This window comes from Artemia franciscana, chromosome 5 (assembly GCF_032884065.1).
Source record: "Artemia franciscana chromosome 5, ASM3288406v1, whole genome shotgun sequence".
NCBI classification, from domain to species: domain Eukaryota; kingdom Metazoa; phylum Arthropoda; class Branchiopoda; order Anostraca; family Artemiidae; genus Artemia; species Artemia franciscana.
In genome coordinates, this window is record NC_088867.1 from 29,405,810 (window position 1) to 29,433,263 (window position 27,454).

The window sequence follows — 27,454 nt, forward strand, 5'->3', positions numbered from 1 at the left end:
TACCGAGCTGAGATCAAACCCCGTTGCCACCCCAAGACTTTCCAAATAATAGCAAAGAGCTACATAAGAACTTAAAACGAGCAGAAATTATCCTAATTAGAAAAGGTGGAAGTCTCCTCCTCAACTCCCTTGATTCAAGCTAAGGTTTGACTACTACTTTCTTATTGATTATGTCTTCTGTTTACAGAATATTCTGTAAACTGAAGACTGGAAGGTACTATACGAAATACAAGTGCATACAGGAGTGCTGTAATTGACGTTAAAAGTACAGATAACCTTTTAGGAGTGTCAGCTTTTGTCCAATATACTAGAATCTAATATTGGTTTTCTATCCAAAGCTTAAATTTAGGAAGGGCAACTTCCTTCTGGGATATTATGACTATGATAGACTTCAGGATGAGAATTTGAGGGAAACTTTCCTGACACCGTTGAAGATTTAACGAAAGAGTATAAAATTGGACAATGGAGATGATAAATAGAACAATTTTAAGAAAATAGTTCGTGAAGTAGCAGAGGGTGTCGTACGGAGGAAGGTTAGAAACTGACCTAGGAATATTCAGGGAGGGGCTTTAAGTTTATTAGAGAAGAGGAGGGACTTTTAAAAGATGTATTTGAGTGATAGATTGTAAAAAAAAATAAGAGAAGAGTAAGGAAGGAGAGAAATTATTAGAATGTGAATTAAGGAGGCGTAAAGTGGAGTTCATGGATAAAATCGGAGAAGCTTTAGAAGATGAAGCCAGACGGCATAATGGTAAGATGTTTTACTCGCATGTTATTTAAATAAAAAAAAGTCTTTTCAACTGAAAGTAGAGGAACAACATCAAAACTTTAAACGAACAAAAATCATCGTGTATGTGAGGGGGGCTGCCTCCTCGTCAATACCCCGCACTTCACGCTGTAAGTTTTTAGCGGTATAAAAAAAATCCTTATTCTGATTAAACGGTCCTTAAGCTTCAGGAATCGTTCTACAAGAGTTGGAACAAAGGATCTAACTTTGTTTAATGAAAGAGGTATTGAGGATTAGGCAGCCCCTCTTGATATACGGAATAATTTCTGTTCGTTTTAAATTTTAATGTTGCTCCATACTATCAGCTGAAAAAACTTGTTTTTCATTTAATTTCTGGTATTATTCAATAATGCCAGGAAACCCGTCTCTCCCTCCATGGTATTTCCCTTGCATGCCAAAAAACTCTTCCATGGAAATCTCTACCGCTGAAAATGCTCCATCGCGAAATTACTCCCGACGATTCCATCCTCGCAGCCAATTCTCAAAGAAAATTTCTTGAGGACGATTCCAGTTGCAAATTCTCCTAAGCAAACTGTGGTTCGAAATAAAATTTGTCTTTATTTACTTTCCGATTATTTTTATATTCAAACCGAAAATTCCTCCTTTGTTGAAAATTTTCCGGGACCTCCTCCCTTTTAGGGAAATTTTTTCCCGCAGCACATGTTCCAGGGAGAATTTCTTCTGATTATAACTCCCCAAGGAGGTTTCTCCCGTGGAAAATCCCCCTCCACGGAGAAATCTCCCAGAGAATTCCGACCCCACTGAAAATTTCCCCCAGACCTCCAAGGAGAAAAATAGACAAATAAAACAAATTTTGTATAGAAATTCTGAAAAATTTCCCTCGTGTAAAATTTTCCTTTGAAAGCTCATCCCAAGCAAACTACTTCCCAACGAAAAATCATCCTCGCAGAAAATCCCCCCATGGAAAATCCCCCCTGGAAAAATCGATACATGCTTCCCCAGTAACACTGTATTTGAACAATGGGCAAATTTCATAATTTGCAGACCTTTCCTTGGGGACTCTGGGGGATGAATTCATCCCCAAAGACACAGTTATTCGATCTTTCGACTATGCTGAACAAAATGACTATCTCAAAATTTCGATCGGCCAACTTCGGGGTAAAAACGGGCGTTGGAAGAGGGCTAGTTGCTCTCCAACACGCATTTGTGGTCTTTCTTCTGGAAAAAATTCAACACTTTTGCAGATGGGAACTTGATATCTCTGCAATACGGTTCTATAAGTCTATTAAACTATTGGGAGTCTATAACTTTTGGGGGATTTTTCCTCCTTTTTCAAAGTAAAGAAATTTTAAGATCCTTACAGATTAACAACTTCAGCGTCTAATCGAAGCGAGGAAACAAAACCAAAGTGTAGCTCTCGCATCACTTTATTCGGCGATGCCAAACAACGGTTGCCGCAACACCTCACGTTGCCCATGCAACATAGATCTAGTTATAGAGTCATTCGCTCGTTTCAAACAGTCCGTGGTAACGAACTGTAGCAAGGAGCAACCCGGCTCAATAGTAACCAAAACTCTAAAAAACAGAATTTTGATACCAATAGTTACATCAAAAGCATCGCATATTGATGATGATTTTAACTATATAAGTTTCATCAAGTTTAGTCTTACCCATCAAAAGTTACGAGCCTGAGAAAATATGCCCTATTTAGAAAATAGGGTGAAACACCCCCTAAAAGTCATAGAATCTTAAAGAAAATCACACCATCAGATTCAGCGTATCAGAGAACCCTATTGTACAAGTTCCAAGATCCTATCTACAAAAATGTGGAATTTGTATTTTTTGCCAGAAGACAAATCACGGATGCGTGTTTATTTGTTTGTTTGTTTGTTTTTCTTTTTCCCAGGGGTGATCGTATCGACACAGTGGTCCTAGAATTTTGTGAGAGGGCTCATTCGAATGGAAATGAAAAGTTCTAGTGCCCTTTTTAAGTGACCAAAAAAATCGGAGGGCACCTAGGCCCCCTCCCACACTCATGTTTTTCCCAAAGTAGTCGGATCAAAATTCTGAGATAGCCATTTTATTCAGCATAGTCGAAAAACCCTATAACTATGTCTTTGGGGACGACTTACTCCCCCACAGTCTCCGTGGAAGGGGCGGCAAGTTGCAAATTTTGACCAGTGTTTACATATATTAGTGATTATTGGGAAATGTAGAGACGTTTTCAGGGGGATTTTTTGGTTGGGAGGGGGGTGGAGAAGAGGGGGCTATGTGGGGGAATTTTTCCATGGAAGAATTTGTCATGGGGGAAGAAGATATCCATAAAGGGGCGCAGCATTTTCTAGCATAATTTAAAAAAAACAATGAGAAAATAAATATGAAAAAGTTTTTTCAACTGGAAGTATGGAGTAGCATTAAAACTTAAAACGAACAGAAAATATTACGTATATAAGGGGTTCACCTCCTCTTAATACCTCACTCTTTACGCTAAAGGATTTTTAGTAATTTCAACTATTTATTCTACGGCCTTTGTGATTCAGGGGACAAAATTTAAGCTTTAATGCAAAGAGTTATATTGACGAGTGGGCGAACCTTCTCATATACGTAATAAAAACATACGAACATAGAAGTTTGTTACGTAAGCTAATTCGTAAGTTACGTATATCTTTTACTAATGAAAACGTTCGTAAAAACTAAAAGTTCTAGTTGCCTTTTTAAGTACCCAAAAAATTGGAGAGCAACTGGGGCTCCTTCCCCTCCTTTTTTCACAAAATCATTCGATCAAAACTATGGAAAAGCCATTTAGCCAAATAAATAAATAGGCAAATTTCGCTTTAATTATTCATCTGCGGAGAGCCGAAATCAAAACATGGATTAACTAAAAAAAACGTTCAGAAATTAAATAAAAAAACAAGTTTTTTTAACTGAAAGTAAGGAGCGAAATTAAAACTTAAAACGAACAGAAATTACCCCGTATATGAAAGGGGCTGCTCCTTCTTCAATGCCCTGCTCTTTACGCTAAAGTTTTTACTGTTTTAAGAAGTAGAGTTGAGAGAAAGAGTCAAACTTTAGTGCAAAGAGCACGCTTTTGGAGATAAAATACCCCCACAGCCCCTGGGAATAAGTTTTTATTATTTACGTATAGTATTTGTTATTGAGAAGTATAGAGACATTTTTCGGAGGGAAGGTGATTTTCTGCTTGAGGCAGGTTTCCATGAAGATAATTTTCCGTGGGGAGGAAAATTTTAAAGTGTGAACTTTTCAGGTGACATTTTTTATGGGATTTGACAGAATTCCTATACAAAATGTCTTTTATTTGTCTTACTTTTTCTTTGCCGACTAAATTTTGCACGTGGGAATGTTCCGGGGAATCCTCCGGGAGCAATTGTCAGCGTAATTTGATTTCCCGTAAAAAATTTCCATGGATTGAAAAAACGATTAAATCTTTGAGTATGTTTTCAAATGAAAGTATGCTAAGGATAATTTTTCAGGCCGAATCGTCTGCAAGTAATTTTACGGGGAGGGGGGGTGATTTTCAGCGAGAATGAAATTGCTCGGAAGGAATTTTAAAGGGGCGTGTATTTTTTATGGGAGGAACTTTCCAGGGAGGAGTTTCCTGTGAGGGGAGGTAATTTTTCATAGAGGGTGAGCCATATTTACCGGCACTTTTTGAAAAACTATTAGAAATTAAATAAGAAAAGATGTTTTTTTTTTCTAAATTGGAAGTAAGAAGCAACATTAAAACTAAAAACGAACAGAAATTCTTCTGTATATAAAGGGCTTACCCTCCTCGATACCTTGCTCGTTACACTAAAGTTTGATTGTTTGTCCCAACTTTCTTAAGAACGACTCCTCAAACATAAGGACTGTTTAATTAGAATAGAAAGCTTTTATAAAGTTCAAAAATTTTTATTGCGAAGAGTAAGGTATTGAGGAAAGGGAAAACCCCTTCATACGTAGGATTATTTCTATTCGTTTTGATGTTTAATGTTGCTTTGAGGTTATTGGTTTTAATGTTGTTATTCGTTTTGAATTTTAATGTTGAGGCTGCCAACAAGCGCAACGTGTATCTTTTAATCTTTTCCGTGATGCTTCGTAGAACGATTATTATAAACTGATGTACTTAGGTCGTTTGACTTGATTCTTGCACGCAAAACGTATATGGCATATTTAAGACCAAAAAAAAAACCTTAGGCGTTTTTTACCGAGCAATTTTTTTTTTTTTTTTTTTTTTTTTTTTTTTTTTTTTTTTTTTACGGAGCGGTTCTTAGAGGCGTATAGAATAGTATTTCCGATTACCCATTGGGTGGTAAAAAAAAAAATCTCGGTATAAGAAACTTCGACAGCAGCAATGCAGCCGTCCTGAGCTTGGAGTTATTCCCCCGATTCTCCATATAATACGTTTGTTTTGTAAAAAATTCTCAGTGATGTTCTAAATCGGAGAACAATTGTCCGGTCGGGAGTAAGGCAAGGGGAGTCCTTTCACTTCATACTCTTAGCTTGTTTCTTTATTAAGTATTCTCAGATATAACTTTGCTTGTTTCACAGGATTTATGCATCTATGGTATATTTGGTACGCAGATTATCTTTAACTTATCAAACAGTTCGTGGTAACGAACTGTAGTAAGCAGCGGCCCGGCTCAATTGTAACTGGAACTCTAAACAACGGAATTTGATACCAATATATGAAAGGGGCATTTCCTCCTCAACGCCCCGCTCTTTACGCTAAAGTTTTTTATGGTTTTAAAAAGCAAAGCTAAGAGAAAGAGTCAAACTTTAGCGTAAAGAGCGGGGAGTTGAGGAGCAAAAGCCCCTTTCATATACGGAGTAATTTCTGTTCGTTTTAAGTTTTAATGTCGCTCCTTTCTTTCAGTTAAAAAAACTTTTTTTTTATTTAATTATTCGTTCTAAGCTTGACTTTTTAATCTACCTCAGTTATATTGCTCATTCTCATGGTTCGAATGGAGTACACAAAAGAGCTAATAAATACAAGTATTTAGTTTTTAATACAAGGATTTAATGTGACTGTTTTATATTTGATAGTCAATACATATCGAAAAAATTGTATTAAGTTGCTAGTAATCAATGTTGTTTCTTTTTTCAATTGTCCAGATTCCTGTTTTCCATATTTAAAAAAAAATAGGAAGCAGTTGAGCATATTTTATGAAAATTCTGGGAAATAAAATCAGGAGGTTTAGCTAAAAGAGATTCATCTTTGCGTGACCATGCTGCTCTTTTTGGTTCGGGTATCTGACTTTTGCTGTTAGCTAATGACTTGGGATTGGCTGGCTGTGGGTATTTTTGTTACTGTTAATTTTTTCTTTATTTACCTTGATTTTACTCTTCTTTACGATATTATAAAGTAGACTATTTCAGAAATGGATTATTACTATTATACTGTTTTGAGTAAAGCTTAATTTCTGAATTCGGTTCAATAGTATGGCTAGCCTTAAGATTATATAAGTTTAAGTTATAAAAGAAATTAAAGGTGCTGACTTTTTATTCGGCTCATCCTTCCGTCTGGACATGGTAGTTCCACCATTGACCCGTTCTCTGTTTGAGGCCAACACAGAAAGTCATCCCAGACAGGTTGACACCATCCTAGAAAAACAGCAATTATTGTGATCCACCTATGCGATAAGTAGCTTGGACATTATTGACACAATCTATGGCATTCATAGTGAGAAGGATAGTGAATGGAAAATTTATTTTACCTACTTAGGCCAGAAAGTATTGTTACATACACGATTTTATTTATTTCCTTCGTTTGTTTTTTTTACAGCTTTTCCGTATCAAAATGCAGGTCACAGAAAACCAGGGAAAGGCTCATTCAAACAGAAAATGGAAGCTCTAGTTTACATTTTAAGCGACAAAATTGCACCAAAGCGAAATTCAAATTTTTTGTCTAAAAGGACCGAAGAGGACCTTTTTGGTCCAAAGCAATTTTAGTTCAAAGAGGGCAAAATTTCTAATTCATAAAAATTCTAAGATGGCTAATTATTTAATGCTACCCCCCTCTCCAACCTTATGAAAGGTTTGCGTGTCGTTTTCACTTTACCGAAAGCCATATATATTTTGAAGAGTATGATTTTCTTATTTGTAAAAATGTCAACAACAAAATGGGAAAAATTCCTAGAATAATTGCATTTGTGCCTTTCAAGTTACATCTTACTATTTTAAAAATTCATTTTTTTATCAAAATGTTTACTTTTGATTCTATTAAGTCAAACGTATACGAAAGTGAAGGTATAAAAAAAAAATAAGTAAAGATTGGCAATATTGAAGCAATCTGTTTAATTTGTTATTAAATAAAAAAAACTAATTTTTTTAGCTGAAAGTAAGGAGCAACATTAAAACTTAAAACGAACAGAAATTACTCTGTATATGAAATGGGTTGTCCCCTCCGCAATCCCTCGCTCTTTACGCTAAAGCTTTTAATTGTTTTAAAAAGTAGAATTGTGGCAAAGAGTCAAACTTTAGCGTAAAGAGCGAGGGATTGCAGAGGGGACAACCCATTTCATATACAGAGTAATTTCTGTTCGTTTTAAGCTAAAAAAATTAGTTTTTTTTATTTAATTTCTGAACGTTTTTGAATTAATGCATGTTTGGTTTTGGCTCTCCGCACATAAATTATTAAAATGAAATTTGTATATTAATTCTTTTTTGGCTAAATGGCTTTCTCTTAGTTTTGATCAGACGAGTTTGAGAAATAAGGGTTGGAGGAGGAGGCCTAGTTGCCCTCCAATTTTTCGGTTACTTAAAAAGGCAACTAGAACTTTTGATTTTTAACGAACGTTTTTATTAGTAAAAAATATACGTAACTTAAGAATTAACTTACGTAACAAACTTTCATAATCTTATATTTTTATTATGTATACGAGGGGGTTTGTACCCTCGTTAATACCTCGCTCTTTACACTAAATCGTAAGTTTTGTCCCAATTCTTTAAGACTGACCCCTGAATCAGAAAGGCCGTAGAATAAATAGTTGAAATTACTAAAAATACTTTAGCATAAAGAGCGAGGTATTTATCTCCTCCTAAATACCTCGCTCTTTATACTAAAGTATTTTTAGAACCCCTCATATGCGTAATAATCTCTGTTCGTTTTAAGTTTCAATGCTACTCCTTCCTTTCATTTGAAAAAACGTTTTCATGTTTATTTTTCATTGTTTTCTTATAGTAATGCTAGAAAATCCTACGCCCTTTTCATTAAAATTTTCTTCCCCCATGACCGATTCCTCCAAGGAAAGATCCTCCAATATAGCCCCCTCCCCTCAGCCCCACCCCCAAACAAAATAAAATTCCCCTGAAAACGTCTGTACACTTCCCAATAACCATTACTATATGTAAACACTGGTTTGTAACTTTGAGCCCCTCCCCCAGGAATTGTTGGGGAGTAAGTCATCCCCAAAGACATATTTATAGTGGTTTTCGACTATGCTGAACAAAATGGCTATCTCAAAATTTTGATCTGTTGACTTTGGGAAAAAATGAGCGTGGGAGGGGGCCTAGATGCCCTCCAATTTTTTTGGTCACTTGAAAAGGGCACTAGAACTTTTCATTTCCGTTAGAATTAGTCCTCTTGTGACATTCTAGGACCACTTGGTCGATACGATGACCCCTGGGGAAAAAAACAACAAACAAACAAATAAACACGCACCCGTGATTTGTCTTCTGGCAAAAAATACAAAATTCCACATTTTTGTAGATAGGAGCTTGAAACTTCTACAGTAGGGTTCTCTGATACGCTGAATTTGATGGTGTCATTTTCGTTAAGATTCTAACACTTTTAGGGGGTATTTCCCCCTATTTTCTTAATAAATGCAAATTTTCTCAGGCTCTTAACTTTTGATGGGTAAGACTAAACTTAATGAAACTTATATATTTAAAATCACCATTAAAATGCGATTCTTTTGGTGTAGCTATTGATATCAAAATTTGTTAGAGTTTTGGTTACTATTGAGCCGGGTCGCTCCTTACTACAGTTCGTTACCACGAACTGTTTGAAAGCAATATTTTGACGAAACAATAAAATGATTTAACTATTAATTTTACATACGTTTGAGAGGAATGGACTTGAACGAAAAAGTATGGATACAAATCAGACTAATTAAACTAAACTGATTGTTTAAAATACATTGACATTTGTTCCTAAAAGTCTCAGCAGTTTTGATTTTTCAATGTTATCATAGGCACTGTAATAGAGCTGCCTAAGTAAAGAGCGATATGGGTATAATGTATCTTCTTTTCTGACAAATACATTTCGTATATAAGGAGTTGTTGTAGAAAAATCGAAAGGGGTTAAGTTCTAGTGCCCTTTTTGAGTTAAAAATGATGCAACAAGTACTACTACAACTAACAATACTAATACTGTTACTACTACTACTACCAGTACTACCACTAATATTACTGCTTGTGCAGCAACTGCTATCAAGGCTGAGGATATTGAAATGAACATCTAAGGAAACGTTGAGGGAAAGTTGAACTAAACTAAAATTAAAACGTATTATGTGAATACAGATTGCTTATGCAGGCGTATTAGAAATATTTTTGGATCGGCATACCGTATCAAAATGAAACTTCTGGTGTATCATGAGTAGGAGGTTCAACAGAACAAAGGGCTTAGACTCTACCTACTACTATTCAATGACACCGGCAGAAAATTTTCCAGGGGGGCAGACGCCAAAATAGCATTGATTGCTGTGTGACAGAAAATAAATTTCAGGAAATTTTTTCGGAGGAATAAGTTTATTTTTAAATACTTTTTTGTAAAAATTCTGAAATAAAAACAGCAATTAAATAGCGTGCAAAATGAAACAAAATACAGTATATTTTAAACAACAAGGATTCCTGGCAAAGGGATTAATTTATTTAATCAATAATTTATTTAATTATTATGCATTTAATCTTAAAAGAAAAATAAACTCAAACTAAAATTACAGAAAGATTTATTGCTTCCGTAGATTAAACAGATGTAAACTTGTCTTTATGCCATTTCCTACGCCTTAGAATAGCTTACAAAAAGAGTAGAGATAATTATCCCGCCTCAAAATTCATCCTGCCTGCATGGATACTACCTTTTGATTTTACACCAGCCAAGTTAAATGTACCTCTTGCATAACTGAACAATTCTCCACTCGGACCTATATCCCTTATATATTCAGACACCAAAAAAATGGCAGAAGAAAAACAAAATTTAAACTTACTATTCAGCTGTCTAACTGACCCTTTTTCTATTTTTTTTTTTTTTTTTGGCCTCTTCAACTAAATAGAATGAAGAGATTCAACAAAAAAAATTTCGTCACAGGAGAATCTTATCAAAAAGTTTGGGATAAAAAACTGCAAGTAGAATGTGACGTGGGTAAATGTTGACCAAAACTAAAAATGGAATTGTCATGACAATTCCTAAGCCAGCAGTATCGGCTTCTTATGCTGATTCGAAATATATATCATTCTTTCAGTTTAGTGTTGACCTTCCAAACTAAAACTAAGACTACTACTACTATTAACTTACTGCAGCACCCAGCCACATGAGGCCAATACAGCTACGCACGCTCCTTCTTCAATTCAATCTATTCAAAGCCTCCCTCTTTACACCCTCCCAGGGAGTTCTCATTTCCCTCAAATCTTTTTTTATGAAATTTTCCCACCCCAAACACGGACGAGATATTTTTCGTTTAGTCCCAGATGGTTCGTCAAAAAGGACAATTTTCGGCAATCTATCATTCTTCATCCGCAAAACGAGCCCAAGCCATCTCAACCTTTCTCACATTATAGCCATAAAAAGTGGCATTGAACCACACTTTTTACACAGCCTGCTGTTTGAACTAGGGTCAGTCAGCTGAATGCCCAGAACAATCCGTAGGCAATTTCTCTGGAAAACGTCTAGTTAATCTTCATCTGTTTCTCGGAGCGTCAATGCTTCAGAGCCATACTTGACAACTGTCATCATTGTAGCTTCCAATATTCTAATCTTGGTTTGCACAGTTAAGGTTTTTCTAAAATTGCTAGGTACTTCCTCTTTCCAAAAATCATATTCATTATCTTCAGTAACTTATCTCTAACCTCAAAGTCGCCATATTTAAGAAACTCATTTACCAGACTATCAGCACCTGGAGCCTCATCATTTTTCAATCCGTTTAGTACAGTCGCTAATTCATCCTCACAAAACAAACCTTCCTTCACACCCAAAGTATTACAAACTTTTTCATTTTCCAATAAATCTTTTCCTGCAACTCTATCTCGGTTTAGCACATTCTCAAAATGTTCTGCCCATCTCTCTTTAACCGTTTTTATTATCCCTACTTGTAGCTCCGTTCCTATATTTGATATACGAAAAAGTTTTTTCAACTGAAAGTAAGAAGAAGCATTAAAACCTAAAACGAACATAAATTATTACGCATATGATGGGTTCACCTCCTCCTAATACCTCGCTCTTTACGCTAAAGTATTTTTAGAAATTTCAACTATTTATTCTACGGCTTTTGTGATTCAGGGGTTATGCTTAAGAAATTGGGACAAAGTTTAAGCTTTAGTGTAAAGAGCGAGGTACTGACGAGGGGGTGAACCCCTTCATATACGTAATAAAAACATGAGAATACAGAACTTCGTTACGTAAGCTAATTTGTAAGTTACGTATATCTTTTACTAATAAAAACATCTTAAAAAACTAAAAGTTCTAGTTGCCTTTTTGAGTAACCAAAAAATCGGAGGGCAACTAGGCCTCCTCTCCCGTTCCCTTTTTTTCTCATAGTCATTCGATCAAAGCTACGAGAAAGCCAATTAGCCAAAAAAATAAATATGCAAATTTCGTTTCAATTATTCATCTGCGGAGAGCCAAAATTAAAACATGCATTGATTCAAAAACGTTCAGAAATTAAATTAAAAAAAAAACAAGTTGTTTTAACGAAGAGTAAGGAGCGACATTAAAACTTAAAACGAACAGAAATCAATTCGTATATGAAAGGGGCTGCTTCCTCATCAACGCCCCGCTCTTTGTGCTAAAGTGTGACTTTCTCTTAACTCTACTTTTTAAAACAGTAAAAAACTTTAGCGTAAAGAGCGGGGCTTTGATGAGGAAGCAGCCCCTTTCATACACGAAGTAAATTCTGTTCGTTTTAAGTTTTAATGTTGCTCCTTATTTTTCGTTAAAAAGTGTAACATCCTTAAAAAAGTATGTGATCTTATGCAAAATCGTTTTATTAGATATATCATACCCGAGATCCCTACTGTAGAGGTTTCAAGCTCCAATGTTCAAAATTTGGAGTTTTGTGTTGTTTTTCAGATGAAATATTGTCGATGCATGTTTATTTGTTTCGATTTTTCTAGCGATTAAATAAAAAAAAACAAGTTTTTTTATCGGAAAGTAAGGAGCGACGTTAAGACTTAAAAGGAACAGAAATTACTTCGTATATGAAAGGGGCTGCTTCCTTATTAACGGCCCGCTCTTTACACTAAAGTTTGACTCTTTTTCTTAACTCTACTTTTTAAAAAGTAAAAACTTTAGCGTAAAGAGCAGGGCGTTAATGAGGAAGCAGCCCCTTTCATATACGAATTAATGTCTGTTGGTTTTAAGTTTTAATGTCGCTCCTTATTTTCCGATAAAAAAGCTTGTTTTTTAATTTAATTTCTGAACGTTTTTGAATCAATGCATGTTTGGATTTTGGCTCTCCGCAGATGAATAATTAAAACGAAATTTGCATATTTATTTTTTGGCTAAATGGCTTTCTCATAATTTTGATCGAATGATTTTGAGTAAAAAAGAGCGGGGGAGGAGGCCTAGTTGCCCTCCGATTTTTCGGTTACTTAAAAAGGCAACTAGAACTTTTAATTTTTTACGAATGTTTTTATTAGTAAAAGATTTACGTAACTTACAAATCAGCTAACATAACTAACTTCTGTATTCTCATGTTTTTATTACGCATATGAAGGGATTCACCCCCCGTCAGTACCTCGCTGTTTACATTAAAGCTTAAATTTTGTCCCAATTTCTTAAGAATGACCCCTGAATCACAAATGCCGTAGAATGAATAGTTCAAATTACTAAAAATACTTTAGCGTAAAGAGCGAGGTATTAGGAGGAGGTGAGCCCATCACATGCGTAATAATTTCTGTTCGTTTTAAGTTTTAATGCTTCTCCTTACTTCCAGTTGAAATTTTGTTTCATATTTATTAAAAGCTAACGTACCAGGAGAAGAGAAAACAAAATATCTAGTAAGACGCATTTCCACACTAAGAAAGAAAAAAGTCATTATGGTTAGAAATAGACCCAATCAATCTGTTAAGTTTGTCTGCTAAATTATTGAAAGTATCGTTTTTCATACTAGCTGGAAACCTTCATATAAAGATAAAAGTACCCTTAGTACAGCAAATGAGTTCATTTACAATTTATCAGACTTTTCCCGTAGCAACTGCGGGATCATAAGGGGTCATCATCACCATGAAACCGCAGAGTATGTATTAGTAGAAAATAAAGGAAAAAGGATTATTGCTATAGATTAAGATTGTGATTAATGAAGTTTTCGAGTAAGGTGGTTTTCATTTAGAAAAGAACAAAAAGGGGATGAAAAGGATGAAAAATGAAAAGAGCCTGAATTGCTGGAAGAATATCATCCTAGAAAATAGACCAGGCATACAAAAAACATACTATTGGGAAGTTTCTATACATTCAGAAACAACCCAAGATGTTATAAGACTGAGTTTATCCTTGATCATAATTTCAAATAATGTTAGTTTAGAAGGCACTTGTATTCAAGATAGGATACTCCAAGGTTTTCCATTAATTTTAAGTAGCATGTCAGAGTGTAATCTGTGGTACAGAGATATCAATTCTCTTGTTAATGGAAAAAAATTATAGGGAAATGCAGAATTTTTTTCAAGACTAAAAAGCAAGCAATTGCTAGAAAATTGGAAAATTAATTTTTAAGAACCTATTATGCGGGCACAAATGTTAAGAGATCTGGAACAGAAAAAAGAAATACAAAGTGAAAGCATTCAATTTAATGAGTTACTTTAGGTCACACGGATATTAGGCTGTAACCTTTATGCGTAAACCTTTTGACAGCAGTCACAGTATAGACTATTTATCAGAAAATTAGAATCAAAAATGTGAAAAAAGAGTTAACCGAATTACAAGCATTAACAGTAAAACCAAGGTAATTACAAATGATCCAGGATTATATTGATTGTGCCGGGATTGCAAGTAGATTAAAAAATATTTAAAAAATTACTTTTTGTTTTATGTTGTATTATATGAATTTAATATTTGTTGCAGATTAGGACTTTAAGCTACTCTAGCTTACTACGGCTGAATATAGGGTCTTGAAAAGGGTATAATTTCTAAAGATTAATACTTTTAGACCGATGGAAGGATTCTTGCAAATTGCCATTAGGTTCGAGGCATCAACCTTGTATACACTCCAGAATCAAATAACGATACTCATAAATAGTCTGGAAATGACCAGACGAGAGTTGGGAAACATTTTCAAACCACCCCTTTTTACCTCCCAAAAGGTAATAGAAACAGAACCTCGATTAACCTTGCTTCAAAGTCAACCAACCTCGTTGTTTAATATTCTGAACAACCAAATAAAAGGGATCTTTGAAGACATAAAGAGAAAATCAATCACTCTACCAAAACAGAATAACAAGAAGAAAAAACAAAACATTTGCCAGAAGAAAAACAAGTATAGGCCGGGTTTTAGGGGAAATCTCAGAGTACCTTTTCGGGACAATATATGAGACCACATGGAACGAAGCAGAAAAACGAATAAGACAAATTTCAGTAACAAATCTAAACCTTCTATACTTGGTTGATGAACAGTTAACAGTACCGAAACATCACGAAACAAGATATAACAATTGAAGAAAAAGTTAACCAGACCACTACTACACTTTCGATTTTTAAACAAGAAATAAAAAATGGAGTATTAATAATTTTAAAGAGAATAGAATGGTAATCACAGTGAATTTATTGCAGATATCTAGTGCCATAATGTATATATCCCATAAATTCAACCAAGTAGAACTATCATTTCCAACCCATTTGACTAAAATTTACCAGCGCACATATAAAGCCCTAGTAAATTAGTAAAGGCACTAAAAACAATAGAAAGCCAACTTCCCTATCAATTAAGCTTAGGGCAAGAATCAAATTTCAAAAATATAGTTTACTTATATAATTTGGCAAAAAATTATTTGCAAATTAAGCAAGGGGAACTATGGATATTTCTAAGACTTCCCTTAGTAAAAACGAATAATTTTCACTTTTTTCTACTAAATGCTTTCCCTGCAAAAATGGTAAACACATCAGGCTGGTTTAAAATAAATGAATTACCACATTATATATCGATTTCTAGCCTGGGTTATATATTGCTAGAACAAGGAGAAATAAACAAATGTCAAACTACTTTTCTGTAAGTTCGGAGCTGTTTCATATTTGCGATCAAGATAAATTTGCGCTATTAAATTGTGGGAGGAAATCGATACTTCAAGTACACTACCAAAAGAATGTGACGCAGATATAGGCAAGAATGGAAAAAATAAGCAAAAATGACCAAATACATTTTAAATGTTTCCAGTTTTAGTTTAGTAAATGAAAAAAATTAGCTTTAATAATAAATATCTGGATATGTATAGTAAACTGACAATTTACAGCCACGTAAAGTGCAAATTATGTTCTGGTCTAGAAAAGGTATGGGGGTTGTCAGACCTGCTCATGTTAAATTTTGCTCGTTATGTGTTTGACTCGGTTATTTTCTTGTAACTTCAGTTTTTTTGTGTTTTATTTACTTGTTGATGGGGATTTGTGATAGTTTTACGCTTGGAAGATCATTATAAACTATTTCTACTAATTTTTGGCTTAATTTAGTTCTTTCTTTTCTTTGAAAAACTTGTTTTGTGCAAAAAAATGAATTAATTTATGTTTGTTTTTTATTCATATAGTCTTTTCCAGTGAAAAAATGACGTTTATATATTTTCGGTTTTTCTATAAGTTCCCATAATTTTGTTCGCTATTTGTAAATTCGAGAAATTCTTCAACAATTTCTAATCTAGATCTAAATTGTATTGTTTCATTTAATTTCATACCTCCTCAAATTGGTCTGAAAATTAAACTTAATATCATTTCCAAAACATTCTATCTATGCTCTTTGACAACCTGGATACACTTACAACCTTTTGATTTATTTAGATTGTAAAATCAGAAGCAGTAGCAGTAGTAGCCCCGAAAGTTTCAAATTAATACCCTCCAGTTGTTCTAGAGATATTACTGAGGTGTCTTATTGACAACCATACACACAAGGCCTTTGGACTTAGTTTTGAAGCATAATGGGCCAATCAAACCGTTGACCTTTTTACTAGCATTAGCAGTAGCGGGCATCTACTGCCTGTGGGTCAGCTGATATTTCCCTTTAAGCATTCTATGCAATTTTGAACTTAATACCCATCCTGAGATGCGCTCTCTTGACAATGTAGATGAACAAAGTGCCTTTTGATTTAGTTCAAATTATCCGTCAATGTTGTAAATAAAGTACTTTGGTAGTAGTAGTGGTAGCAGTAGTCATGGTGGTAGTTTTAGCGTTAGTGGTAGCATGCAAACATGGCCTTCTTTATTATCTCCCGTACCATTCCCTGAAAGTTCCAAACTAATGTACTCAGTCATTCCTGAGCTACATCCTTTTGACAATCCGTATACCAATAACATGTATTTATTTAGTTATAAACACCCTACTAAACATTCTCTGAAAGGTTCATCTGAATGCCCTTCATCTTTTTGGAAAATAAAGTTCAAAATACTTACCTTTCTCAACAACACATATAATATATAAACAATGAACGAATTGTTAACTAAATAAAAACACCATGAGGACTGTGGGGAGGTTTTTCAACAATGATAATCACTGAATCTTTCAACAATACTAAACAAAATAGCTCTTTTAAAATTTTGATCGGGTATGTTTTGACTAATGACAGGCTTGGGAACGGGGAACGGTTGCCCTGTATTCAATTTTGACTCTTAAAAAGGGCTCTAGAACTTCCGAATTTCAATCAAATAAGCTTCCTCTTAAATTACCACGACCAGTCTTATCATAAAAGCCTTATGTGCTCCCAAGGTAACTAACAGCCATTGCCACTAGATTATAAGGGGTTGTATCATTCCCAAAAGCCTTGTTATGTAATCTTTGGCCTATCGTACAAACAATTGCTATCTCAACAATTCTATCAGATACATTCCATGAAAATGAAACGTTTAGGGGGAGGTTAACTGCCCTCTGTTCACTTTGACTTTTAAAAAGTACACTAGAACTTCTGATTATCAATCCAATGAGCCCCCTCCGAAGTTTTTACGACCACCCTTTATATAAAAACCCTATATTCCCCTATGGTGTAGCTCATAACCCTTGCCCTGAGGGCTCTGGTAGGGCTGTTACCCTCAAAAACATAATTTCTAGACGTTACCATTGCAATGAACAAAATGGCTATCTTAAAATTTGCACTGGACACGTATGGGAAGATGATGGGCGTGGAGGAGGGGACTGGATACTCTCCATTCACTTTCGACTGTTAAAAAGGGTACTAGCTCTTTTAATTTCCAACTTAATGAGCGCTTTTAGAATTCTTATGACAATTCCTTATATAAGAAGTGCCCTGGTCTTAAATTGATAACTTGTTCCCAAATCGCTTTGCCCGTAATTTCCCACAGCGTAATTTTCAATGTAATTTGTCCCTCTCGAAGTTTCTACAACAACTCTTTCTATACGAAGTGCCTTCGCCTAAAAAAAATATAACATATTATGCCCACATTGCTCTTTACTTAGGCAGTGCTATTGCGCTTCCAGTGATCTTTGGACTATTGTTGGAGCAAATAGCTATCTCAAAACATAAATTTCTGGAAAATACAACGTGTAAAGAGGGGTAGCAGCCCTCTGATTACTGATTGTTTAAAAGGAGACAAGAACTTCCGATTACCAATCCAATGATCCACCTCCAAAGTTCATACGATCACTCTTTTTATGAAAAACCTTATATACCCAAAGGGCATAACTTGCAACCCTTAACTTGAAAGCTGTGAGGGGATTTTCCTCCTCAAAGACATAATTTCCATATCTTTCAGCTACGCTGAACAAAATGACTATCTCAAAGTTTTGATTGGATGACTTTTGGGAAATGATGGGTTTGGGGGGACTACCGGGCCTGCAACCGCTTTCAACTATTAAAATGTGCACTAGCCCTTTTCATTTCAAATTGAATGATCCCCTTTCGAAGTTCTTACAACATCTCCTCTATTCGAAGTCCCTATGTCTACAAAAAAAATAATAAATTGTGCCCACATCGCTCTTTACCTAAGCATGTTATCATATATTTTTGAAAGCCAAAAATATTATTTTCTTTTTCGATGAAAAAAAAACTATGTCATTAAAAACCGTCAACAGAAACTAATTTACAAAAAAAATTCACAAAAAATATTTTTCGAGTAAAGTTTTTTTCCAATTAAACCAAAAATGAGCAGAAATAAAGTCAAATAGTCTTCCAACCGTAAAATTACCACGAATCACCATCAATAAATAAATGAAACTCAAAACAAACAGATATTACAATAAGTTAACTGAGTCAAACTCAAAGAGAGCAGAAATTATCACATTTGTGCTTTACTGAAACAAAATACATTTAAATGTTTTCACACTGTTAACTTTAACAAATTAAAGACCTTCAGGAATAAGTATAAGCATATGTAAATTAACCTGCCAAGCAACGTTCTTTTTTTTTCTTTTCAGTAGGGTGTAAATTATTGAAAAGCTTATTTTGTGCAAAATGTTTTTTAAATTAATACCAATTAAAGAGGAGCTGTTTTACGTTTGTTTTATTATTTTGTAAATCAGAAACGATGCTCTGGCTTTAGAGAGTCTAGCGTGATTAGTAGACCAGCTTTTATTGTGTACAGCTTTTATTATGTTCAAGTTCGCTTGATTATTCATTTTAATTTCTGTTCGTCTTTGATTTGAAACGTTCGCCCGTTTCTGGTTTTAATAACCCTCTTAATTCTCGTTTAAAAAAAAAATTTGCAATGGTTTTTTCATTACTTTCTGGTTTTCTTTCTTTTTTTTATTGACATTCTTTTATGATTGTTTATTTGTAGGAATGTTTGTAAAGTTTATTTGCATTATAGGCATTTAAGAACTGAAATGTTGAATTAGAATTAAAAAGGGAAATTTGTATTTTCTTTCAATGTGTTCGATCGGCTGTAAATTTCTGCAATAACTTCTCGTTGATTATAAGCTTGTCAAGGCAATCATAGGTAGCTCAATAGCGCTGCCTAAGTACAGAACAAAGTGGTTCCTTTTTATTTTCCTTTTCACCAAGGCGTACAATATGAAAGGATGTTTTAGGATCTTCAGAAGGGGATTATTTGATTGAAACTTAAATGTTCTACTTTACTCCTTGAGAGTCAAAAGTGATTGGAGGACATGCAGCCCTCCTCTTACGTCGTTACTCCTCCAATAACACCTCTTATGACATTTTAAAGTAGCGATTTTGTTCAGCATTGTTGAAAAGTTTCGTAAGCTATGCCACTAGGGAAGACAAATCCCCCACGGCGTTTGGGACAAAGCCTGCAAGTTACACAATTTACCTATTGTTTACGTTTAGTATTTATTAGTGAGAAAGGAGGGCATGTTTGACCCTTGGTGTCCAAAAAGCCAAAGGGGATTAAGAGGAAGCATTCAGGGAATGTTGAGGGGAGTGTTGAACTAAACAAAAGACACTATGTGTATGCAGGTGGCAAAAGGGTGTTTCTCAGGATCGACAACTACTACTTTAAGTGCAGCTACTTATGAGGCTAAGTGTAGTAAGGTGAAGAAAAAAGAATATTATAGGACTCATTGAGCTAAACGAACATACTACTTGCATGCAGGTTGTCAAAAGGGCATATCAGCAATATCTAAGGAACAGCTTCGAGTACTAAGTTGAAAAATTCAGGGCATAACGAGGGGGATATTTAACTGGCCAAAATGCAATATGTGCATACTACTGCCACTACTACTATCGTTGCTGCTGCTAATACTGCTACTACTTCTACTACTACTACTGCTACAACTACTACTCTTATTACAATATTTCTGCTAAAGGTAAGGGTAATAAGGTGAAATTTTCCAGAAATGTTGAGGGGGATGTAGAACTACATTAAAATATGTTATATATATATACAGGTTGTCAAAAGGACGTATCAGTAATATCTGAGAAAAGCTTAGAGCATTAAGTGTACTCTTTAAAGGCATGTTGAGGGAGATGTTGAACTAAACAAAAGCCTTATATTACCGAGTTGAACCTTTCAGGGCATGGTAAACTTTTATACTAAGGGGGATATTAAAATAACAATTCTTGAAATTTGAAGACTTTGAGTCGTCGAAGTATGAAAATCAATTATAAGTGTTGTTCAATTTAGAAAAGGTTGAAAGTGTGAAAGCACTTAATTTAATTTTCTAAATCGTGAAAATTAGGCGTAAGAATTGTGGAGTTTTAAAAACAGTTGACATTTTTGAAATTTCGATGGCACTGTGTGGTCAAAATATAAAAGTTAGAAGCTTTAAAAATGTGAAACTGTAAAAATTACAAAGATTCTTCGAATTTGAATACTTTGGAAAAAAACAGATAAAAGAGCATAAGAAACCACAAACTAATGTGAATGTAGAAGAATTAGATTTTCAATAGTTAGAATGTATGAGTTTGCATTTTATAGTTTAAAAAAATTGTTTATAAAATTCGTAGTTACAAAAAAAAGGCAAAAAAGCCATGAAAATTCTTTGTTATTTTTTCAGCTTGAAGTATAAAAACTTTACATCTATAATGAATAATCATGGAAAGATTGGTACCTACAAGAGATTAAATAAAAAAAAACAGGTTTTTTTTAACTGCAAGTAAGGAGCAACATTAAAACTTAAAACGAACAGAAATTATTCAGTATATGAAAGGGGTTGTTCCCTCCTAAACACCTCGCTCTTAATGCTAAAGTTTGACTCTTTGTCACAGTTCTGCTTTTTAAAATAATTAAATGAAAAAAAAAGTTTTTTTAAATGAAAGTAAGGAGCGACATTAAAACTTAAAACGAACAGAAATTACTCCGAAGATGAAAGGGGTTGTTCCCACATGAACACCCAGCTCTTTACGCTAAAGTTTGACTCTTTCTCTCAACTCTACTTTTTAAAACAGTAAAAAAAAACTTTAGTGTAAAGAGCGGGGCGTTGAGGAGGGAACAGCCACTTTCATATACAGAGTGATTTCTGTTCGTTTTAAGTTTTAATGTCGCTCCTTACTTTCAGTTAAAAAAACTTATTTTTTATTTAATTTCTGAACGTTTTGAATTAATGCAGGTTTCGATTTTGGATCTCCGCACACGAATAATTAAAAAACAAATTACATATCAATTTATTATTTTGGCTAAATGGCTTTCTCATAGTTTTGATCGGACGATTTTGAGAAAAAGAGAAGCGGGAAAGTAGGCCTAGTTACCCTCCAATTTTTATGTTACTTAAAAAGGCAACTAGAACTTTAATTTTTTACGAATGTTTTTAATAGTAAAAATGTACATAACCTACGAATTGTCTTAAGTAACCAACTGCTATATTCGTATGTTCTTATTACGTATATGAGGGGTGTACCCCCTCATCAATCCCTCGCTCTTTACACTAAAGCTTAAATTTTGTCCTAATTCCTTAAAAATGACCCCTGAATCACAAAGGCTGTAGAATAAATAATTGAAATTAATAAAATTGCATTAGCGTAATGAGCGAGGTATAAGGAGGAGGTGAACCCCTCATAAGCGTAATAATTTCTGTTAATTTAAGTTTTAATGCTGCTCCGTACTTTCAGTTGAAAAAAAACCCTCACCTCAACCCCTCCCCCCACCAAAAAAATACCCCTGAAAGCGTCTGTACACTTCCCAGTAACTATTACCATATGTAAACACTAATCAAAGTTTGTAACTTGTAGCCCCTCCCACGGGGACTGTGGGGCAGTAAGCCATCCCCAAGTACATAGTTATTAGGTTTTTTTACTATTCTGAATAAAATGGCTATCTCAGAATTTTGATCCGGTGACATTGGGGAAAAATGAGCGTGGGAGGGGGCCTAGGTGCCCTCCAATTTTTTGGCCACTTAAAAAGGGCACTAGAACTTTTAATTTCCGTTAGAATGACCCCTCTCACGACATTTTAGGACCACTGTGTCAATACGATCACCCCAGGAAAAAAAATAAACACGCATCCGTGATCTGTCTCGTGGCAAAAAACACAAAATTCCACATTTTTGTAGATAGAAGCTTGAAACTTCAATTATAGCGTTCTCTGACACGCTGAACCTAATGGTGTGATTTTCGTTAAGATTCTATGACTTTTTAGCGTTGTTTCTCACTATTTTCTAAAATAAGGCGAATTTTCTCAGGCTCGTAACTTTTGATGGGTATGACTAAACCTGGTGAAACTTATATATTTAAAACCAGCATAAAAATGAGATACTTTTTATGTAACTATAGGTATCAAAACTCTGTTTTTTAGAGTTTCGGTTACTATTGCGCCGGTTCACTCCTTACTACAGTTCGTTACCACAAACTGTTTGATAAAAAATTTTAGCGTAAAGAGCGAGGCGTTGAGGAGGGGAAAATCCCATCATTTACGGAATAATTTCTGTTCGTTTTAAGTTTTAATGTCGCTCCTAACTTGCAGTTAAATAAAACTTGTTTTTTTTTAATTTAATTTTTGAACGTTTTTAAATTAATGCATGTTTTGATTTTGGCTCACCGCACATGAATATTTAAAAGGAAATTTGCATATTGATTTTTACCCCCTTATATTTTTATTATTATTAATTTTTAACCCCCTTATACATTTAATATTTTCTGTTCGTTTTAAGTTTTAATGCTGCTCCTTACTTCCAGTTAAAAAAAAAAACTTTAATCTATTTATTTTCTCGTTGTTTTTTAATAATGCTAGAATATCCTACGCCCCCTTCATGAAATTATCTTCCCTCATGATAAATTCCTCCATGGAAAGAACCTACCATGTAACCTCTCCCACGACCCACCCCCACCCAACGCGAAAAAGCCCCATGAAAACGTCTGCATACTTCCCAATAACCATTACTGTACGTAAACAATGGTCAAAGTTTGTAACTTGCAGCCCCTCCCCCGGGGACTGTTGGGGATTAAGTCGTCCCCAAAGACATAGTTACTAGTGTTTTCGACTATGCTGAAAAAAAATAGTTCCTTTAAAATTTTGATCCGGTGACTTTGGGAAAAAGAGCGTGGGAGGGGCCTAGGTGTCCTCGAATTTGTTTAGTCACTTAAAAACGGCACCAGAACTTTTAATTTCCGTTAAAATAAGCCCTCTTGCGACATTCTAGGACCACTAGGTCGACACGGTCACCCTTCGGAAAAAAAAAAATCCAAAAAACTAACAAACAAATAAACACGCATCCGTGATCTGTCTTCTGGCAAAAAATACAAAATTCACAATTATGTGGATAGGAGCTTGAAACTTCGACAGTAGGATTCTCTGATACTCTGAATGTGATGTTTGATTTTCATTCAGATTCTATGACTTTTAGGGTGTGTTTCTCCCTATTTTCTAAAATAAGGCAAATTTTCTCAGGCTTGTAACTTTTGATGGGTATGACTAAAAGTGATGAAACTTATATATTTAAAACCAGCATAAAAATGATATACTTTTCATGTAACTATTGGTATCAAAACTCTGTTTTTTAGAGTTTCGGTTACTATTGCACCGGTTCACTCCATACTACAGTTCGTTACCACAAACTGTTTGATAAAAAACTTTAGCGTAAAGAGCGAGGCGTTGAGGAGGGGACAATCCCATTATACGGAATAATTTCTGTTCGTTTTAAGTTTTAATGTCGCTCCTATCTTGCAGTTAAATAAAACTTGTTTTTTTTAATTTAATTTCTGAACGTTTTTAAATTAATGCATGTTTTGATTTTGGCTCACCGCAAATGAGTAATTAAAAGGAAATTTCCATATTAATTTTTAACCCCCTTATATATTTAATATTTTCTGTTCGTTTTAAGTTTTAATGCTGCTCCTTACTTCCAGTTGAAAAAAACCTGTTATTTATTTATTTTCTCGTTTTTTTCTAAATAATGCTAGAATATCCTACGCCCCCTTCATGAAATTATCTTCCCTCATGATAAATTCCTCCATGGAAAGAACCTACCATGTAACCTCCCCCACGACCCATCCCCACCCAACGCGAAAAGAGCCCCATGAAAACGTCTGCAAACTTCCCAATAACCATTAATGTATGTAAACAATGGTTAAAGTTTCTAACTTGCAGCCCCTCCCCCGGGGACTGTGGGGGATTAAGTCGTCCCCAAGGACATAGTTACTAGGGTTTTCGACTATGCTGAAAAAAATAGTTCCCTTAAAATTTTGATACGGTGACTTTGGGAAAAAGAGCGTGGGAGGAGGCCTAGGGGTCCTCGAATTTTTTTTGTCACTTAAAAACGACACCAGAACTTTTAATTTCCGTTAAAATAAGCCCTCTTGCGACATTCTAGGACCACTAGGTCGACACGGTCACCCTTCGGAAAAAATAAACAAAAAAACAAAAAATCCAAAAAACTAACAAACAAATAAACACGCATCCGTGATCTGTCTTCTGGCAAAAAATACAAAATTCCACAATTCTGTAGATAGGAGCTTGAAACTTCTACAGTAGGATTCTCTGATACTCTGAATGTGATGTGTGATTTTCATTCAGATTCTATTACTTTTAGGGTGTGTTTCCCCCTATTTTCTAAAATAAGGCAAATTTTCTCAAGCTCGTAACTTTTGACGGGCAAGACCAAACTTGATGAAATCTATATATTTAAAATCAGCATTATAATGCGATTCCCTTGATGTAGCTATTGGTATCAAGATTCAGTTTTTTCGAGTTTTGGTTACTATTGAGCTCGATCGCTCCTTACTACAGTTCATTACCAAGGACCGTTTGATTTGTTAAAAAATATTATGTTGAGTAAATATTCCAGGAAGAACAGTCTAATGATATATTTCTCAGCTAATCTTCAGTTTGCCAGTTTGTTGCTTTTAAAAAAAAAAATGAAAAGAAAATCAAAGCTGAAGTAGAAACGCTAAATTTAAAGTACAAAAAGGCTATATAATACAATATTAAGCTACAAAACAAATAGTGACAAAATAGTTAAGAAAGCTCTTAGTTTTTTTTCTTAAAGCTGAAGTATAAACACTTCACATTTTAGTTACAAAAAGAATCATTAAAAGATTCGTAATTGCAAGAACTTTTGTCACAAATATTATGTCGAGTTAATACACTAGAGAGTAAAAATGGTCTAAGAATGATCTAGCCTGCGAATCTTCAGTTTGCTTGTTTCTTGTTTTTTTTTTTAATAAAATGAAATTCTTAAGGGGTAATTTTTCCTACTTAGTACGGAACTTAAATCCTTATAGCTTTGGGCGAGAGGAACCCCATTACATAAGGAAAACTGAAACAAAATTTAGTTTGAACTAAATTTGGCCAAAAAATTGGCCAAATGATCGCCTTAACTAAGTAGATTATACCTTATATGCGAAGGTTCTTGGACCAAGGAGATATAATACATAAAAAAAAAACAGTGTGGCTAGGTATATAAAGCTTCTGAAAAGAGGCCGAAAATTTGCAAACAAAAAACTATTTCTTATTGGCATTGAATTTATATATGAATCAGGGGTAATCAGATACACATAACAAGAAAATATTATCGGCAAAAGTCGAACCTTAAATGGCCAAAAAATTTTCTGAACTGCTACGGACTCACATCCATAATGTCCAAAGCAAAGAAGACATTACTGCAGAAAAACTAATTTGGGACCTCAGGAATTGCACCCAGCCAAAACCACAAATTTCTTTTTCCGATTGGCTTCAGGAGTATATATTTATGTCCTTGGGTAAAAGAAGTGAAATGCATAAGTAAAAAAAAGAAACATTAGTTATTCCAAAAATAAGACCAAAAAGGAGCTGTAACATTTTTATTGCTTCTTTTGGGGGGGAGGGGGCTGGAAGGGATGTTGAGAGCCTGAAAAAGGTCTAATAACATCTTTTCTGAAAGGCTCAAAGCATACAACAATAATTCCCTGGGCCTAATTTACTTAAGAAATAGTCTGGAAAAAATGGTTCCTCTAAAAATGGTATCTAAAACATACGGAACAATTTTGAATTCGTGCGATTAGAAAAGCAAAGTCCCTATGATGTCTGCAACAACCGTCTCCCCTCTTATCCTTAGCTTCTTAGTGCAAAGGTGGCAAGGTGCACTTAGATAATGCAAGGACTTTCAATCTATATGATTTGAGGACCAAAGAGGGGCAACTCCCTTTAACCCTTCCCTCCCTCTTTCTGTCAACTCTTAAGAAGAAAGGTAGGCATGCTTAAGGATTCATATAAGGATTTTCGTCTAATATGATTCGAGACGAATAGTAGGCCTGTGCCTCCTCCAACAAAAAGCCCCTCCCAACTCATCCTGCTAAGTTCCTGTGGAAATGAGGTATTTCGAACTTTTTTTTGTTGAGGCAGAATCAAACAAGGATTGTTGGTCTGTATTGGAGGCAAAAACTGGGCCTGTCATCCCTCAAACGTCATCTTCACCGCTAGATGTTCAGGACAAAAGTGAGCAGCTTGTTTTCACTGGTAGGCCAAAAAGTTGTAGGGCAAGTACCTTAGATCACAAGAATAATAATTAAATGGACGCGGTAGTACATTAAGATTAAAATACCTGGAATTATTGCCCCTTCACTGATGGACTCCAAACATTTTTGAGCCGGTGACAAACTTGCAATTTCGTCCATAGTTTGAAGACTTTAAGACTTACTGAGTGTTCCTGAAAAGTAAAATACCCGCTGATTACACAAAGATATACATTTTTTTTTTCAAGGACTACTAGAATAAAAAAAAAAAATTACAAAAATTCGAAGGTTATTCTGCAAAATTTCACGTTTCTTCAAGAGGAATATATGTCTTGTAGTAAGGCAAGAGGCATTAGGGAGCCTCCTAGAAAATTTCCAATTGAATTTTTGTTCCTGATCAGCTTGAAACTCACATGCTCAGGCTCTTAAATCAAAAGTAACCTAACGTATAAATCACTGACTGGGGGCACTGGATCCTCAAAATGGGGGCCGAAAACGGGACAAAGAATTGTTTCAACAAAGAATTGGATCAAAATTCAAATGAGATCTCAAAAAAGACCAAGTTTTTACTAAGTGGCCTTAGACATTATGCCAAAACCTTTAGGCCATGGGAACACCAAGACATGGCCAAAAATCTATTTTTAGTTGGTCCACGGCCCAGCTTAATATGGGGCCCGCAAATAATTCCAAAACTTTTCATACGATTGGCTTGAAACTTCCAAGAATTGTTACCTGGGTTAAGGTAAGCAAGTTTTTTGTGGGGGAAGAAGGGTGATAAGAAGCCCTGAAATGGTAAAAAACATTGCTGTCCCGCTCCAAAAAAGGCTAAAAAACTGTTTCATCTAATTATCTTGAAACCTATATCCTTAACTGATGTGGCTAAGGACACTAAAATACACAAAGGACAAGAGAAAAAATAAATATATATCTTCCTCCAAAGATAGGGCCCAAGAAACCTCCGATAAACTGAACGTTTTTTCTGGAGCGTATTTTTTCAAAAAGAGCTGAAACTTGAAATTATAATAC

At 34.8% G+C, this 27,454-nt stretch overlaps 1 protein-coding gene across 3 annotated transcripts in view; it reads right to left on the bottom strand.

The window, feature by feature from the left end:
• LOC136027231 (PDF receptor-like) overlaps window positions 1-27,454 on the bottom strand; it is a 214,135-nt gene that overhangs the window by 145,286 nt on the left and 41,395 nt on the right. For all 3 annotated transcript variants that reach the window (XM_065704286.1, XM_065704287.1, XM_065704288.1), the window contains exons 2-3: window positions 26,518-26,622; window positions 6,245-6,349 (exon numbers count right to left, since the gene is read on the bottom strand). In XM_065704286.1, coding sequence (XP_065560358.1) covers window positions 6,245-6,349; window positions 26,518-26,590 — 178 coding nt within the window. In that variant the 5' untranslated portion in view covers window positions 26,591-26,622. The remainder of the gene's footprint in view (window positions 1-6,244; window positions 6,350-26,517; window positions 26,623-27,454) is intronic.